At 36.1% G+C, this 16,041-nt stretch overlaps 1 protein-coding gene across 1 annotated transcript; it reads right to left on the bottom strand.

The window, feature by feature from the left end:
- Positions 1–909: 909 nt before the first annotated feature.
- On the bottom strand, positions 910–7,736 carry LOC133801608 (negative regulator of systemic acquired resistance SNI1). The gene is made up of 15 exons (XM_062239853.1): positions 7,341–7,736; positions 7,106–7,172; positions 6,851–6,944; positions 6,610–6,693; positions 6,430–6,516; positions 5,826–5,897; positions 4,896–4,977; positions 4,763–4,812; positions 4,433–4,645; positions 4,277–4,347; positions 4,112–4,181; positions 3,668–3,733; positions 3,312–3,464; positions 2,335–2,468; positions 910–1,206 (listed from the first exon to the last, which is right to left on the bottom strand). Exons 1-15 carry the CDS (start codon positions 7,450–7,452, stop codon positions 1,134–1,136), a joined length of 1,428 nt encoding a protein of 475 aa, XP_062095837.1. The 5' UTR covers positions 7,453–7,736; the 3' UTR covers positions 910–1,133.
- Positions 7,737–16,041: the final 8,305 nt, after the last annotated feature.

Here is a 16,041-nt window from a genome sequence, read left to right as displayed (position 1 = left end):
TTCCATTCCAATCACAACACCAAAAATTACACCAAAAAGTATATTCTTTATTATTATATTATTTTATTTTATATATAAAATAATATACATATATATTTATTTAACATTAAATATTAATATAAAAAGCAAAATAGTACTACTTTTTGTTTTTGATGTAGTGGGATACTGTAGCTTGACAGCATAATAGTGAGATAAATGGAGTTAGGTTAGATTTGATTTTGTGCCTTTTTAACACTATATTTACTGTTTTACAGTTCAGTTGGAGCTGCCCTTACCATTTAACTGTTGCATATCGAACAATGCTTAATCTGACCGCATTAGAAGCTAAATTAGTTGGCGTATAAAAAAGGTAAATAATGATCTTTTCTTTAACTATGATATTTGTCAGTTGTTCTAATACTTGTACTAAAATACTTGAATCTTTTTACGGCAAAATTAACTTTCATCACAAAATTAACTTTCATCACATATTCATTACAACCTTTAGTACTTCAAGGTTAAGTTTGATCTAAAATTCAAATATTGGCTGTAAAAGCACTAAATTATTCTAAAAATTGCTTACAAGTATATAAGCCTTTTGATTTATTTTGTAATTTTAAAAAAAATCCAAAATAAATTTTAATTAACTAGCAAAAATACTAAAACAAATTAGAACTAAAATCAAAATAAAATATAATAAACATTAATTTATATCATATTAAAATATGAATGGTGTGAAATAGTTATACCCATCACTAGTAAATATTTACCAACATAGATATATAATTTACATTTTTGTCTCAAGCGAATTAGGTGGAATTAAACTATCTTAAAACTACTATCTCATCCAAAATTGGATAAATCTAGTTGCGTTAATTTTTTGTTAATGTGTTTTCTAATTTCACAACCAAAACATGTAGAAAAAAAAAGTCCAATTCAATATCTCTCTTTTTTTTTTTTATCTCTAAACGTGAACAAATGGAATTATGAAACTATGGAGTTAGATGCATAAGAGTGTCTCTAAAGAGAGACTATTTGGTCAAGTCACTAGGCATTACAATTTGCTTAAAATCTTCATTTAAAATCTTACAGAAACATATTTATATATATATATATATATATGTATATGTATAGCAGTAAAAGCTTCCAAACTCCTAAGACCCCATTGAGATAATGGTAGCTGCAGTGAACAATGCTTCTTTTCCAAACGATGTAATCTCCATGTGCCTACGCCATGAAATGTGCTAAACAATTAAAACGAAAGAGCATAGGACCAAAATCTAACCCAAGTTTTCGTTTGTCCACCATGAAATAAAATTCAAACATGGTCGTTTTAGTTCGAAATTGCTATTTTCATAACATGCATCAAAAGAACATTAATGTCCTTAGGAGATGTTTGGTTGGGAGTAATGAAATGAATCAATTTTCATTTTGTTTGGTTGAATTTTAGAGTATTGGAATGTCATTCCAACGGAATGGTTTTTCCATCATTTTGATAGAATGACTATTTCATATTAATTTTTGGGAGCGACTACAACGTATCATTTTTTTTTTGCAACACTGCTGCATCATTTTTCTATTTCGGTACCTGAATAATTATAATCCAAATTTTTTTTATATGATGATGTACATTATAGCTATCTAGAACGTACTACAAATTTTCAAGAAATTCTTAATAAATTATGGTACCGAAACAGGGTCTAAACTGTCTGTTGCATGCGTGCCTGTTTTTTTGTGTACGCATGTAAAATTTGACAATTTGAACTCTGTTGTCGGATTCATAAACTATTCAGAATTTCTTGAAAATTTGCAGGGCATTCTAAATACCTACAATGTACACCGTCATATAAAAAAAATTGTATAAAAAAAATTGTGATTATATCTATCCAGGTGCCGAAATAGAAAAATGATGCACCGGTGTTGTAAAAAAAAAAAATGATGCGTTGTAGTTGTTCCCATTAATTTTTATTCTATTCTTATTCTTTTTCTCATTCCCATTCTTATTACTCAATTTTCATTCCCTCCAAACAAACGACACCTTATTATCTATTCAGACTCAATCCCTTAATCTCGAAAGAATCTTAATTTCCCCAATCCTACCATCTCACTTCTTCTGGAAAGGAAGTTGTAATTTCTGTTTAAGGTGTCTGCATTGAACAGCCGGATTTCGTAGCTTTAGTACTGTATACTATACTGTTAGTTGTATTGCTGTTAACAGAGAATAAGGGATCATGAAGATTTGTTTTCACATCACAGTTTAACAATAAGGAAAAATGGCAAACAGTGGCATGGTGTTTGAGAATATCAGCTCAATTATTATCGATTTATTTGAAACAAAGCTAACTGTGGACTTACTTGTCTGCTGCCCTCAGATTTCCAAAAGCAGAAATTATGCTTTTGCACATTTCAACTTGGGAGTAGCTTGTCCTTTCTCCACTTGCAGCGGAGATGCTTTCATCGAAATCTTTGTATGGTAGTGACAAATAAGCCTGAAATTGACAGTGATTCAACAAATTAAAAGAAAAGCGTGTTATTTTGGTACCGACAGATAAAAAACCTAGACGAGTATCTTGAAAGGCGAAGGTACAAAACATAGTGCAACTGAGTGATATTCGTGTCAACTGTGAGTGTAACACTGTTAGGCCTCAAATAAACCCAGGCACAAGAGAAGTTAGTTGGGATTATTGTTGCTGAGTAGTACTTCAAGTTAGTTGGGGTTGTTATGTTGTTAGTCCCTACTAATCCAAGTGGCTTTAGTCTAGTATATGAGTAAAGCTCTTTTAGGAGTGTTTCGTAGTCACTTGAATTACTTGGAGAACTTGTATTTTGGTGGCTGATATCAGTAAGAGCTCTACAGCAGATTCTTTCAAAGATTATATCTGTATTAGTGCCTATCAAATTGGTACCATGCTATTACTAATGCTGGTTAAGGACCTTAAAATTGGTTGAATCACAATATTAAACAGTTTAGAATGGCTTATCAGATGACCAGAGTTCAAAACTTTTCCATGTTCAAATAAACAACTGGGATTATGTGGAGAAGGAAAGTCAGCAGCAAACAAATTTTCGTTTGAAAAACCATGCTCTACATAATTATATAATCAGAATCTTTTCTTTAAAACCGATACGTTTAGCAAGAAGAGTAATACTTTATCTTCTCAGTCATCCTACAAAATTTAAAAAAGAACTACAAAGAGCAGTTGTGGGGGTCTAAAGCAATTGCATAAAATAGAGTACAGGGATCTCTTTACATACAACAGGTTAAACTTTGAAAGACAGTGTTACTTATTAAGAGGTATATAGATAAGTTCATAAAGAGCAAGACCAATCACCTGAAATCCATGTACTAAGAGTAACTGAATCACTTCAGTCCCAATTCTTTTAACAGCGCTTTTTGTGCCGGTGATATCTGAAAAGCACTTCAATGCTCCACTAAATGTTGTATCATCTACAGAACCATTAGACCTACGAGTACGGACAGAAGGCTGCAATATCGAATGATACAAGGTAAATAAGAGTATCAGCAATGAGTAAAAAAATTGCTTTATCATTACAACAAAATAACACTTTAGGACAACAATAACAAACTACAGCAATGACCATGGAAGAAAGTTCTTTGGTCAATATATGTGAAGTCTTATCATTGGTTGACTACTTTGTTCTTTCAACATTCCAATAAGTCACTTACCTTTCCCGCATATTTCCAAAAGTACTGCACAACAATTTCAAGCTTCCATTTAGGTTCATCGTATACCTGCAAAACATCCTCAGGATTGGCTGAGTGACCACATTTTTGGCAAATTATATATTTTTACACAGAAAAATAACTACAAATTCATCATATATAAAACCATAAAACAGGGGGAACAAACCGGGGCGAATTCATTGTTTAGAAGTTAGATGAAATCTTATTTGTTCCTAAACCAGTAAGAAAATTATTGTAGAGCCATCAAATATTATAACCCACAATTTGTAACCATAAGAAAGTTAAAAACACAATACATAAAATTGATCTTGGGCAAAAGAGCTGTCTCAACACTTTAGAGATTTATATTTTATACTATGCGTGCATAGGAACATAAACTATGTTGAAAAATGACCTGAAAAAAAAGCAGGAAGTGGAGAAGATTACCTGAAGAAAAGGGTGGAAAATATCCCTATTATAAGTAAGCTCATCTACAATGAGCTCCACCATCGGAGTCCTGTATCATATTTTTCGGTTTTTTTTTATTATTATTATAAGAGTATTATACAAAAGAGCTGAAAAAATAATTTTGTAAAGAGAGCTACTGTATACCTGACACCATCAGCTCTTGTAGTAGAACCTTCCTTATCAGCTTTCTTCTTAGATGTATCTAGCTCCATAATCTAAATATCGTGTAAAACTAAAAATCAGTGACTCAGATGAAACTGGCTCAAAACAATACAAATCGACTTCTCATGGGGGACTTACAATTGTGAGAAATTTTTGCATAGCAATGCAGGCATTCTGTCCAACCTCAAATAAAGCAACTATCACAGCTGTATCACAATTTTTAGCTGATTTTTCTTCAGAAATTTCTGGATGTATTTCATCATCATTAAATGCAACAGAACTCTGGTACAGTTGACACATATTAGTTAAACAATCCTTCACCAAGTTTTTGTAGTTTATTTTACGCGATCCCTGCAGTAGAAGATTAGCTTCAAACATAAGAGCCATGCTGCAGTAAAAATCACTTTGAAAATAGCACATCAACAAGAATAAATCCCTTCATTATTCTTTTCTCAAGATAGTACATACCAAAAGCATGTTAAGCAAAGACTCTTTCAAATGTGCCCAGCTCATGAGACCTGCAAACAACAGTGACTTACAGCTTAAGAATGTAGCCATGGAGTTAAATCCATAAAACCATACATACAATCATATGAACTACCTTCATATGCACTATTGCGTGGTACAAAATCACCTTCAAGAATGTTGACAAGATATTGAAATAATAACAGGTTTCTCAGGGACTGCACAAAAAAAGGACTGTAATAAGCAACATCGAATTAAAGAAGCATGCTAGCATTTAGATGAATTGCACCTTACAATTACAAATATTGAAATATACTTAATGTCAGAAAATTAATTATAACATTAAAAAGTCTAAAAAAAAAAAAGAAACAGCATTATTAATGCATCTCACTTGACAAGTTCACAGCAGAACCGATCACCAAGTATTGTCTAAACTCTAAAGTAAAAGCATTACAAGAAGGGCAAGGATACCATGAAAAAGTGAAAATATTTGGACAGACTGTATTAACAATCTCCAGAAGTAAAGGCTTTATAGCCATGAACAGTAACGAGCAAGATATTGTAATTAATTGAGCAGCAGTGGGTATCAAAAAATGGAGTACGAAAAACAACAACAGCAATAATAATAATAATGAAGACAAACCATATACACAATCATATGAACTACCTTCACATGCACTATTGCTTGCGTGGTGCATTATCAGAGAACTAGAAAGTAAAAAAAGTATCAGCAATTATAAAACTATAAAAATTAGTGTAATTATCAGTGACCTGTATATTTCTACAGCTTTCTCTAGTTACAGTCATACTCCATACATTTCTAAGCTCCAAATTTCTTTTCACCTTGTATATGAGATCACGTATATCCAATAGATATATCAAGTATTTACTTCACACAAGACATTAGTGAACCATTCTTGGCTTCATCACCATGAACCTTGGTATACGATGTCATTAGCTTCCAGGAATTTAACCAGAGACATATCATACTTGGTTAAATATAATTATCAATTACAAAAAAGTCCTCTATTACAATAAACAATGAAAAGGAAACTAGATAACTAACCTTTGTATCAGACTTTTGAAAGTTCATTCCATTAGTCACATGAACAAGGTCTTGTATCAGGCAATGAAAATCCTGTGCTTCAGAAGATGATACATTATAGAATGTGAAAGTATCATACCTAAGCAATCAATAACAGACAAATGCTCCGAACAAATACATGTAACACAATTCAGCACTTGGACGTTAGCCATGAAATGAATGAGCTTTCTTTTACACTACTAACTTTTTCATCATTTTCTAGGTTATAAAAATGGCCAGATATACAGAGCAAAAAAAAAAAAATTACATGTTTATCTATTATTTTTTCCTTGAATGTACAAATCTCCTCAACCAAGCTTTCACCTCATAGGAAAGTTGAAAAGGAAAAGGATAGGAAAAGGTAACAGCAAGCCACAAGCTCATTAGGAAATGCATGGTCCAGATATTGATAGAAGGGGGCAAAGTCATATCGAGAAACACAATGTCTTAAACTTGTTATGGCATGGAGATGAGAAAGCATTTCAGAATCTTATTCAAAGTATATACAAAATGCAACAACCAGGAGAAATACATGTATTTAGAAATGCAATTAAGACTGACAAGGAAGAAAGAGAAACTAACTTACATAGGAGTCTACTGGTCCCCCCTGGTTTTTATCACCTTCTCTTCCGTGACTAGAAAACTCCGGACTGAGATCAAATGGCGACCAAGCCTAAGAAGCACAGAGAGAGTGTCCACTATAAGACAATGCATATGACTTGCAGCATCAACATATAGAGAATATTTAAAAAAGACAAATCAATACCTCATCAACCACAACCAATTTGGATGTAGCATTAGTGTCTGGCAGTGACTTTTGTACATTGGCCAAATATACACGAGGAAAAGACTATTTTCAAAAGAGACAGGAAATAATAATTAAAAGAAAAAAAGGCATCCACGAATATGAAATCATCAGAACTTCGCGCATAACCAAGAATACTAGTGTAAAATGAGTATGTATGCAGACAGATAGGGTGATTGTTTGATAAAGGGAAGGCTTGAACCTTATCTAACTCGGTCAAAAGCTGATAACTTGCCATAATCAATTCCAAAGATTTCCCACACCTTAGGATCTTGAAGACCTCCTGGAACATTTTGCTTCACAAGACATGGACCAAAAGTAAATAAAACATTGCATGGCACTAGATTTAGTAGATGTTTAGCAGAGATAATTGTAAGAAATTATCAGACCAGGTAAACATGAGAACAAGCACTAATGAAGCATACAGAGCAAGACAGAGAGGAAAAGAGAAGAGTACTGGGTTGGTGGAGTTCCATTCTGCGAAACAATCGAAATCGAACGAACCGCTTCAAGAAAAGCGAGTCCTGTTCATGAATCAACACAAAGCAAACGATAAAATTTCCCTCCCAAACAAATCAACGAACAACTCCGTTTGGTTCCTAAGAAAATCTAAAAAGAAATAGAAAAAGTAATCAAACTCGAAGATCATTACGAACTCTAAAAATCATGTAAATATATAAATGTAGACGTACTATCTTCATTAGCTTCCTGAGTGTCTTTAGCACCAGAGCCACTGATGATGGCCAAGATGTTTTCCTCCTCCAGTCCTCCTGTCTTAGTTTTTCTACTTCCGGCGACCTCCATTTTCAGTCTCACAACCACGATGCTTAAACCCTAATTTCTGGCCCTTTGATTTCACGTTCGATTTTAATTTTCCCGCCAAAATCGATTACAGCTTACGAGTGTCTACTTGAGATTGAGAGAGGGAAATGTAAACTTTACGAGCACTCGTATCAAACCAAATGCATCAAAATAAATATAAAGAATTCTTAATTTTTTGGAGAATTGGCCAAAAATGGCTGAACTGACAAGGTTCGAAAGGAAATAATGGCAGAAACCAGACGAAAAGACACCACGGAGTTCGGAGTGGTTTGGTATTGGAGAGAGACAAAAACGACGTCGTATGTAATTTGAAAAATAGCGACAAAGTTCGGAAGAGAACGACACTGATGTATTTTTAAATACATTCCTTGCAAGCTAGATAGGGTGTGTTTTGTTAAAATACGAACTTGGTACTTTAGGGTGTGATTGGTAGGGGATTCAAAAACAGTTTTATCATTTTCAGATTTTAAAAAATGAAAACAGCAATGAAAACTTGATTGGCACACTTGTTTTAGAAAATAAAAAAAACCATTTTTGAAAACTAAGTTAAAATCCTTCAACAAAAGAGAAAACAACAAATTGTTGTTTTCTTTATTTTCAAATCATTTGATTTGAAAATAATTTTCTAAAATTATATTTTTGAATTAACTACCAATTAGCCCCTTAATGTTTTCAGTATAATCTTACTATTTAAAAAAAAAAAAAATTCTTGCTATTTTTCTTATAGTCTTGATTTTTTTTCTTTTGTCATTTTTACAAGTCAATCTACTTTTTAAAATTTTTATCTATATAAATTTAGTAAAATAATTAATTATAAAATTATATAACAGAATATAATTTAATTCTAATTTACAATATATTTGCTAAAAAAAATCATTGATCAAATAAAAATTACAACAAATAAATAAAAAAATATTTTCACTTCAATTATTATTATACAAAAAATAAAAAATATATATATATTACATACTCAATTTTTAGATTTTCTACCAAAAAATTATTCAATTTTATAAAACTAAAAAATAGTTAACGGACAATACATTCAATCACATTTTCATAAACATATTTTCAGACACTAAATCTAGATTCTTTTTTCAGAATCATACTTTTTCAAAATACAATTTTTAAATCACTAATCAATCGTGTCCTAAAAAAATATAACTTTAATATAAAAAAAAATCAAAGTTAATGACAATGCAATATTGTTATGAATTTAATTAATGCAATATTATTAAATTTTAATTTATCAATATAATTAAATTTTACTTTCAGCTAAACCAATCACATATTCAGTTTCTGTTATATTTTCAAATTTAATCTCAATCACAGATTCAGTTTTTTAAAACTCAAAAACAGTTTACTGACATTAAACCAATCACATTTTCAGAAACATGTTTTCAATCACTAAATTCAGATTTTCATTTCAGAATCCCACTTTTCAAAAATACAGTTTTCTAATCGCGAACCAATCAGACCCTTAAGTTTTTAATTATGTTTATTTGTTAATCTGTAATTTAAAATTGTACATATTTGATATTTTGAAATCTAATTTAATGGATATAATTTTCTCAGTATGAAAAAACTGTTATTACTTATATATAATTAAGTAATTAAATTTGAGTTTAAAACTCATATTATGGATTACAGTTTGGTCATATTGAGAAAATTTTATCGATCAAATTTGAGTCTATGGTACCAAATATGTATGATTTCAAATTACAAGGTACCAGATGGGCATTATTGAAAACATAGGGCACCAAGTCTATATTTCGATAAAACAAAGGGTACGAAATATGTATTTACCCTTTCTCATATAAATATGACATCTTTTTATAAATATGGTATTTTAATTTTTAGAGTAAATGACAGCTGAAATACTTAATATTTTTAAAAAGTTGCATTTTTATACCCAATTTTTTTTTGTGGTAAATATACTCAATGTCTTATAAAAGTTGCACCTTTATACCCTAGTTTTTTTTGGCGATAAATATACTTAATATTTTTAAAATATTGTAATTTTATACCTAGTTTTTATTATTTTGATAAATAATAAGAAAATGAAGAAAAATAAAGATACTATAAATAAAATTAGTTACAATTAATTGGCAAGAACATGATACAAAAGCACTCGAAAACATGAATAAAAAGAAATTTGCTCAAAAAAAAAGAAGTTCAAAACTAGTTACACTATTAGAACCTGAATTTCTTGTAAAATATTTGATTTTGGTGTAACTCGTTACAATTATAAAAAATTGATTATTTATAAAAAAAATTGATGTCATTTTTGTTATAATAAAAAAAACAATACTAAATAAAATTAAATATATAATTTAAATCAATAAACACTATAACTAGTAACACATAAACTAATTTATATTATTTTTTTTCCTTGTCCCAACGATGCTTCATCAAGGAGGAGTGTGGACATATTTCAATAATTATGTTAACTACAACTTGCTGTAGGAATGTAAACGGGGCGGGGCGAGATCGGGAATGGCTCTCCCATTCCCGTCTTGTTTCGGGGTCGGAGCACCATCGGGTACCGTTTAATAAAAATGTTTAATTTTTTTTCTTTCTAAAATTGATAAAATAGATTAAAATAATTAATACTTTTTAATATAAAATAATTAGAAAACAATAAATTATACCATTAATAAATATATGTTTTTATATAAATTATTATATTATATATTTTTAATAATATTTATATTAAAAATATAAATTACAATGTAAACGGGGCAGGTTCGGACGGGGGTCATGTTCCCCGCCCCCGCCCCATTAGGGGCAGGTCCCCATGGGGACCCTACCCTGCGGGTTAAATTGACATCCCTAACTTGTTGGTTTGTTGCTTCCTAGCAATTGCACATTTGAAACATTGATGAAATTGGTTAAGAAAGAAATCCCGCCTAAAAACTGTTAGGAAAATATGTATTTGCCTCAATAGAAATGGTAAGATAATACAACTCTATGCAATAATATTACAAATAAATATAGATTGATTCAATAAGATTACAACTCTATAATTGAAAATTACAAATAAACAAAGAAAATGAAGAATATGATGAAGAAGAAGAGAATAGTGAGAATACAACTCTAATCAAAGATTACAAGTAAAATAAAGTATTTGAACCAAAAGAAAAAAAATTACAACTCTTAAACAAAATATACAAGTAAATAGAACAAGAGAATAAGAAGAAAAACAATAGAATAAAATGAAGAACAATAACACAAGTAAACTCTCACTTACACAACCTAAGTGAAGAGGGTTGGGGATCACCAACTTGAACAAGGTTTAAAACCTTTGTCCAAAAGCTTATTTCCCCCTAACTCAAGCACTAAGGGATCTTTCTCATATATTGGAAATGCTTTATGGAATTATCAAGCCTCAAGGTGTTTCTAGCCAAGTGCTCTAATGGATAGAAATGTTGTGTCTTTCAAGTGAGCTATAGGCTCCTATTTATAGAGTTTAGAGACACCCTTTGAATTTTAAATTCCACCAACCCCATGGCTGTTACCAATGTTTAATTGGATTAATATGGAATTAAAAATGAGATTTGAGAGTTATTTGAGTTTTTGGAACCGTTCAACACATTTGGAAAAAACTGAAAAATTTGCCTGAAATGCACCTGTGGCTGCGGCCAGGGACATCAGTTGGCGCGGCCACAACCCAGTTTCAGCACTTGAAAATGTGCTGTTTTTCCAAACGGTTCCAAACCCTCCCAAATAATTTTGTAACTCCCAAAACACATTATTGGGGTTAAAATCATATCTCTAATAGCCATTTCACATATGACTTTATGAAATTCATCTCAATATTGTGTAACACCAAATTTACACAATAAAAGGTAATATTTGGAAGTTACAAATTTGTAACACCAAATATGTTACATTATTTGGATATATCTCATATATCTAAATATTGTAACTCTCTATTATATGTTACAATATGTGACACTCTTTGTCACATTTATTTAATCTAAAATATTATATTATAATATAATATTACATTATATTATAAAATAATATAACAAAAACTGCATAAAAATCAAGTACTAACTACAAAAGAAAAGTCAGCCAATCAAAATATTAACAGATAACTCAATAGCCTTTTACATGAATCTCAAGAATCAAGAAACATCAGTAACCAGCTTACATTGTGTGTCAAAAGTTTGGTATAAATTTTAGAAAAACTAGAAGTTCATTTTTGAAAAAGTTTTTGCAATAAAAGTGTTTGGTAAAAAGTCAGAAAACAACTTATTAGATAATTTATACAGAAGCTACAACTAAAAACTACTTTTTGAAAAGAAAAAAAACTATACTATAAATGTATTCTTATTATCTATATATTTGCTTATTTGCTATTGTTGACGCGGTTCTTCGCCAACAGGTAATTAGAAGAATAAGAGAAAGAGATTAGTGCTAATAATGAACCGTACCAGATATATGATCTTAGAGAGTGAAAGAGGTGACTCAAGACACGGTTTTTAAGTGGTTCAAAGGTTAAAATCCTTCTACTCCACTAGTCAGTATTATTGATATATATTGGGCATTTGATTACAGAGTATTTCTTACAATTGAGCGTCCAACCCCTATTATCTCCAGGGTCTCCATATTTATAGGAGAAGGCACCTGGGAGTTGGTAAGAAGATCATCCCGTGACCCTCTTTCCTATCGTATCAACTCTGTGACATTCATGATTAATTTCTAAACCTGACACATAAGTGTGGTCAAATCAATAGGTAAGGAGATAATGGGCCGCACGGCCCAACCCAGTCGTAGGTGTCTGAACACGCACGTTCCTACTGCGTGTCCGAGAAGTCAGGGGGATATCAGACACGTGAAGTCTGATATATGCACGTTTACCTTGCGTGTGCAGACTTTACAAAGGGTCACAGCCTCCATATCCAGATCGTACCACGAGCTGGATACTTAACTCGACCTTCGGCCTTCATAGTCCGGACGCAGGTCCTAGGCAATCTTGGCAAACCCTTGGGTTATCCCGAGCTCAATAGGTACGACCTCTTGACGGGAGCTCCGGTCTTGGGGATGTCCCTGGGATAATCATGATTAGGTCGCAGCTCCGACTGCTAATCAGCAAGTGGTAAAATCAGGGCGTACATCTGCCCCCCAAGTCCCTGCTCGTGGTATGCCACGTCGTATTGGACCACAGTAGGGGCTTTTAGGCTTCCCCATGGACTCTTCATATTCCACCTCTTACGCAAGCACCTGATACGTGGAACATCATGGTTGGCGACGGTACGTCTTACGAGAACCGTATTTAATGGCCTAGCCTAGTCCTAGCCGTCGTTTCGTATTTCGAGTGGAGGGCCTTGGATCCCTCACCAGGGTCATCCAACGGCCATCTACACGTGGTCCTTCACGTATAAAAATGGGGTGGCCACCCTACGCATGGGCCACCCTTTCATTCGAAATTTTTCCAAACTTCTCTCCTTCTTCTCTCTTCATTTCAGAAGAACAAACCCTCTTCTCTGTGGCTGCTGCTTTCAGCGTTCAAGAAGCTCAGACGCACGGATTTCTTCAAAGCTTTGGAAGCCAACGTACCAACGCAGCTTTCATCAAGGCGATGCCTCCGTCCACCTCCCAGCCAAACACTGTAAGCTTCCTGTCCATGTGCGTTTTGAAAATATATGTCACTGTAGCTTAGGTAAAAATTTTACTGTAGCCGCATGCAAGGGTTTACTGGGTTTTGTGGACACGGAGGGTGAAAGCCCTTTTTAGGTTAGGGTATCTTTGCTGTAGGAAATCACTTAAGAGTATGGTTTTTAGGATGCTTTTTCTGGGGAAAATTTCTGGGTAGGAGTTTTGGAACTTTGGGGTGCAAAACCGGGTAGCTTAGGAAACACGCCTCACAGGCGGTTTTGCAATTTTTGCCTACTGAAACTTTCCCCCCAAGGCAAATTCTATCCTGACCCTCCTGACACATGAATTCCGAGTAATCGGGGATCTGTTGGGAGCACAAGCGCGTGTTCATAGAATCGCGTGGTCTCACTCTCCACGGGCTGGGCTTACCTCAGCTCGTGCAAATAACATTTGATTTTTTTCCTCACGCTTGGGTCGCCTTTTCTGAAATGTTTTCTTTTGTTCGTTAGGCGACCAGATGGCACCAAAAAGGAATGCCCCACAGAAGACCGTTGGAAGCTCGACCTCCCAGCTGGACAAAGGCAAAGCGGTGATGCCGGACTCTCCGATCCCCCGCTTTGGGCCGGCAGTGGAGAAGGAGCTCGAGGTGGCCCCTGATGCATTTTTTGAGGCGGAGAGGATCGTCTCAAAAATGACCGACCAGGTGAAGATCAACAAGATCTTCCTTTCCCACAACATCGCGCTGGGGAAGGCGTCTGTGGTGGCCCGACCTGCTGCAGATGGCGAGCGGAGCTGTGCGCCGCTCAACGAATCGTTCGCGGCCTGGAGCGGCGAACATTTTAAGGCCGGGGCCTTCCTCCCACTTGATCAGTATTTTGCTGATTTCCTCAATTATGTGAGGTTGGCACCGTTTCAGCTCCCGCCCAACTCCTACCGCTTGCTGGCAGGGTTGAAGTATTTGTTTCAGAAGCACGAGTGGGAGGTCCCCACTCCTGCGAATATTTTATATTTTTTCTGCCTCAAAGCCAGCTCAGACCAGTGGGGGCGAAGCGACGGGTTTTACTACTTAACCTGATTCCCCAATACGGCGGCGGTCATCGAGCTGCCCAGCCACCCCAACGACTTCAAGGATCAATTCTTCATGTCGACGGGGTTCAGGAATTGCGAGCTCCACTACTTCAATCGTCCTTGTAAGTATCTTTTCTCCTTAGCTCGTAAATTAAGTGTTGTTTTAGCTCCTCCCGTACCCCTTTCTGACTTAGGCTATTCCTGCAGCCATCTTTGTGAGGACAGAGAAATCCGTGACCCTCGGGGCCCAATACGAGACGCTGGCGGGCTTGCCCCCCAGCGAGAAAGATTATCGCGTGCTCGTAACGGACGAGACGATGATAGCCTGCAAGCTGATTTTCCCGAACCAGACTTTAAACCTTAGGAGGCCCCGGGGGCTTCCCCCAGCTCGCGACACCAGACCCATCGTCGTGGAGGAGGTCGCGGAAGACGAAGATGAGGAGGACGAGGGCGACGAGGTTCCGCTCGTGAGGAACAAGAAGCGGACCTTGGAGATCGCCCCGGTGACGGGCGAGGAGAGGACTCAATCCGGAGCAGCCGCGGGTCATTCTGGCCAAGGTAACCCTTATTTGTTTAGGAGTCTAGATAGGGCCACAGCAGACCCCCGGCTGGCTAGGTTCAATCCTAGGCAGATCGTCCATCGTCACCGAAGGGATCCGGACCTGAACATGACCTTGCTCCATTGCGTCGACCGGCTTGTGCTGGATTACCAAGATAGCCGACCTAGGGGTACCGTAGTAGTAGATAACACCCTAGCCTTTAGGTCGATCCTATTCGAGGAGTATGGGACCAACCTTCGCACATGGCCATCACTCCGGAGGGGTGCCGTAGCTCCGGGGCTTAGGCAATATGTAGACGAATCTAGCCCCGAGTCAGACTCGGGCCCAGAACTTGCGCCAGCTCGGGAAGTGATCGACTTAGATTCTTCCCCGAGCTCGGGGGGTAGGATTCCCTTAGTATTCACATACTTTTTACCCCTTGGTTTTTGTATCTGTATGGTCGCTAACTCTTACTAACCATGCTTTTGTTTTGACAGACGAGATGTCTCAGCCCGAGGAGAGCCTTCGAGGTGCGATCTTTGGGGGGAACCCCTCAGCTGGGCCAAGAATGAAGAGGCTTCGGACGTCCAAGAACGCCGCCGGGACCCCCACCAAGTCTCCTGCAAAGGAGAAGGACCAAGCCCCAGCTGCACAGGTCGCAGGAGCGATCCTTCCTGCTGCAGGGGGAAGCAATATGCCTCCATCGGCTCCGCGAGCTCCACTCGCTGCCCGGGATGCAGTAACGGAGGTCGGGACTTCGGCCATCGTACCCTCTGATGTGCGCATACCAGTCAATCCCCAGGACCTGGAGAAGATCCCTGAGGCCTTTCGGGGAACGGTGTATGAGTCGGCAAACTACGCTGTCAGCCATATATACAAGTTCACCGAGAAGGAGCTCCGGGCCATCGAGACAATGAGCCCGGTGGGCATGCTGGAGTCTTCACTAGGCATGGCCATGACGGTAAGCCAACCTTAACTTTTGTGGTTTTTTTTTTTTTTTTACTTTGTTATTCTTTGCCCTGCTTTTTCCTAAGGCAATTGTCTTTCCGTCTTTGCAGAGCGTTGTCGCCCTTCACCGGAGCATCGTCAGAACCAAAACTCAGCTCGGGGACATGAGGGACGAGCACCAGACTACCCTGCAAGCGGCCAAGGATGCCTTGGCGGTCTCTCAGGTCGAGTTGGAGAAATCCCGTTTGAAGATCCAAGAGCTCAAGTCCTCCCTTGCCACCTCGAAGACGAACCTAGACGCTGCGAAGACTGAGGTCTAGGATGCCCTGGAGGCCGAGCGGACAACTTCAGAAAAGTCCATGGAAGATCTGTTCTACCATTGTTGGGTCTACAATCCAGACGCAGACTTTTCTTT

This window comes from Humulus lupulus, chromosome 9, assembly GCF_963169125.1.
Source record: "Humulus lupulus chromosome 9, drHumLupu1.1, whole genome shotgun sequence".
Classification (NCBI taxonomy): domain Eukaryota; kingdom Viridiplantae; phylum Streptophyta; class Magnoliopsida; order Rosales; family Cannabaceae; genus Humulus; species Humulus lupulus.
Note: the sequence above shows the minus strand (reverse complement) of the source record. Positions and strands in the feature narration are given on the sequence as shown.

Excerpts from the sequence above, each read along its gene's own strand:
- LOC133801608 (XM_062239853.1), bottom strand. The coding sequence starts at position 7,452 with ATGGAGGTCGCCGGAAGTAGAAAAACTAAGACAGGAGGACTGGAGGAG. Across the intron at positions 3,734-4,111 it reads TTTTCCACCCTTTTCTTCAG|GTATACGATGAACCTAAATG; the intron begins GTAATCTTCTCC and ends GATGTTTTGCAG. Across the intron at positions 1,207-2,334 it reads AATCTGAGGGCAGCAGACAA|GCACATGGAGATTACATCGT; the intron begins GTAAGTCCACAG and ends TTCATGGCGTAG.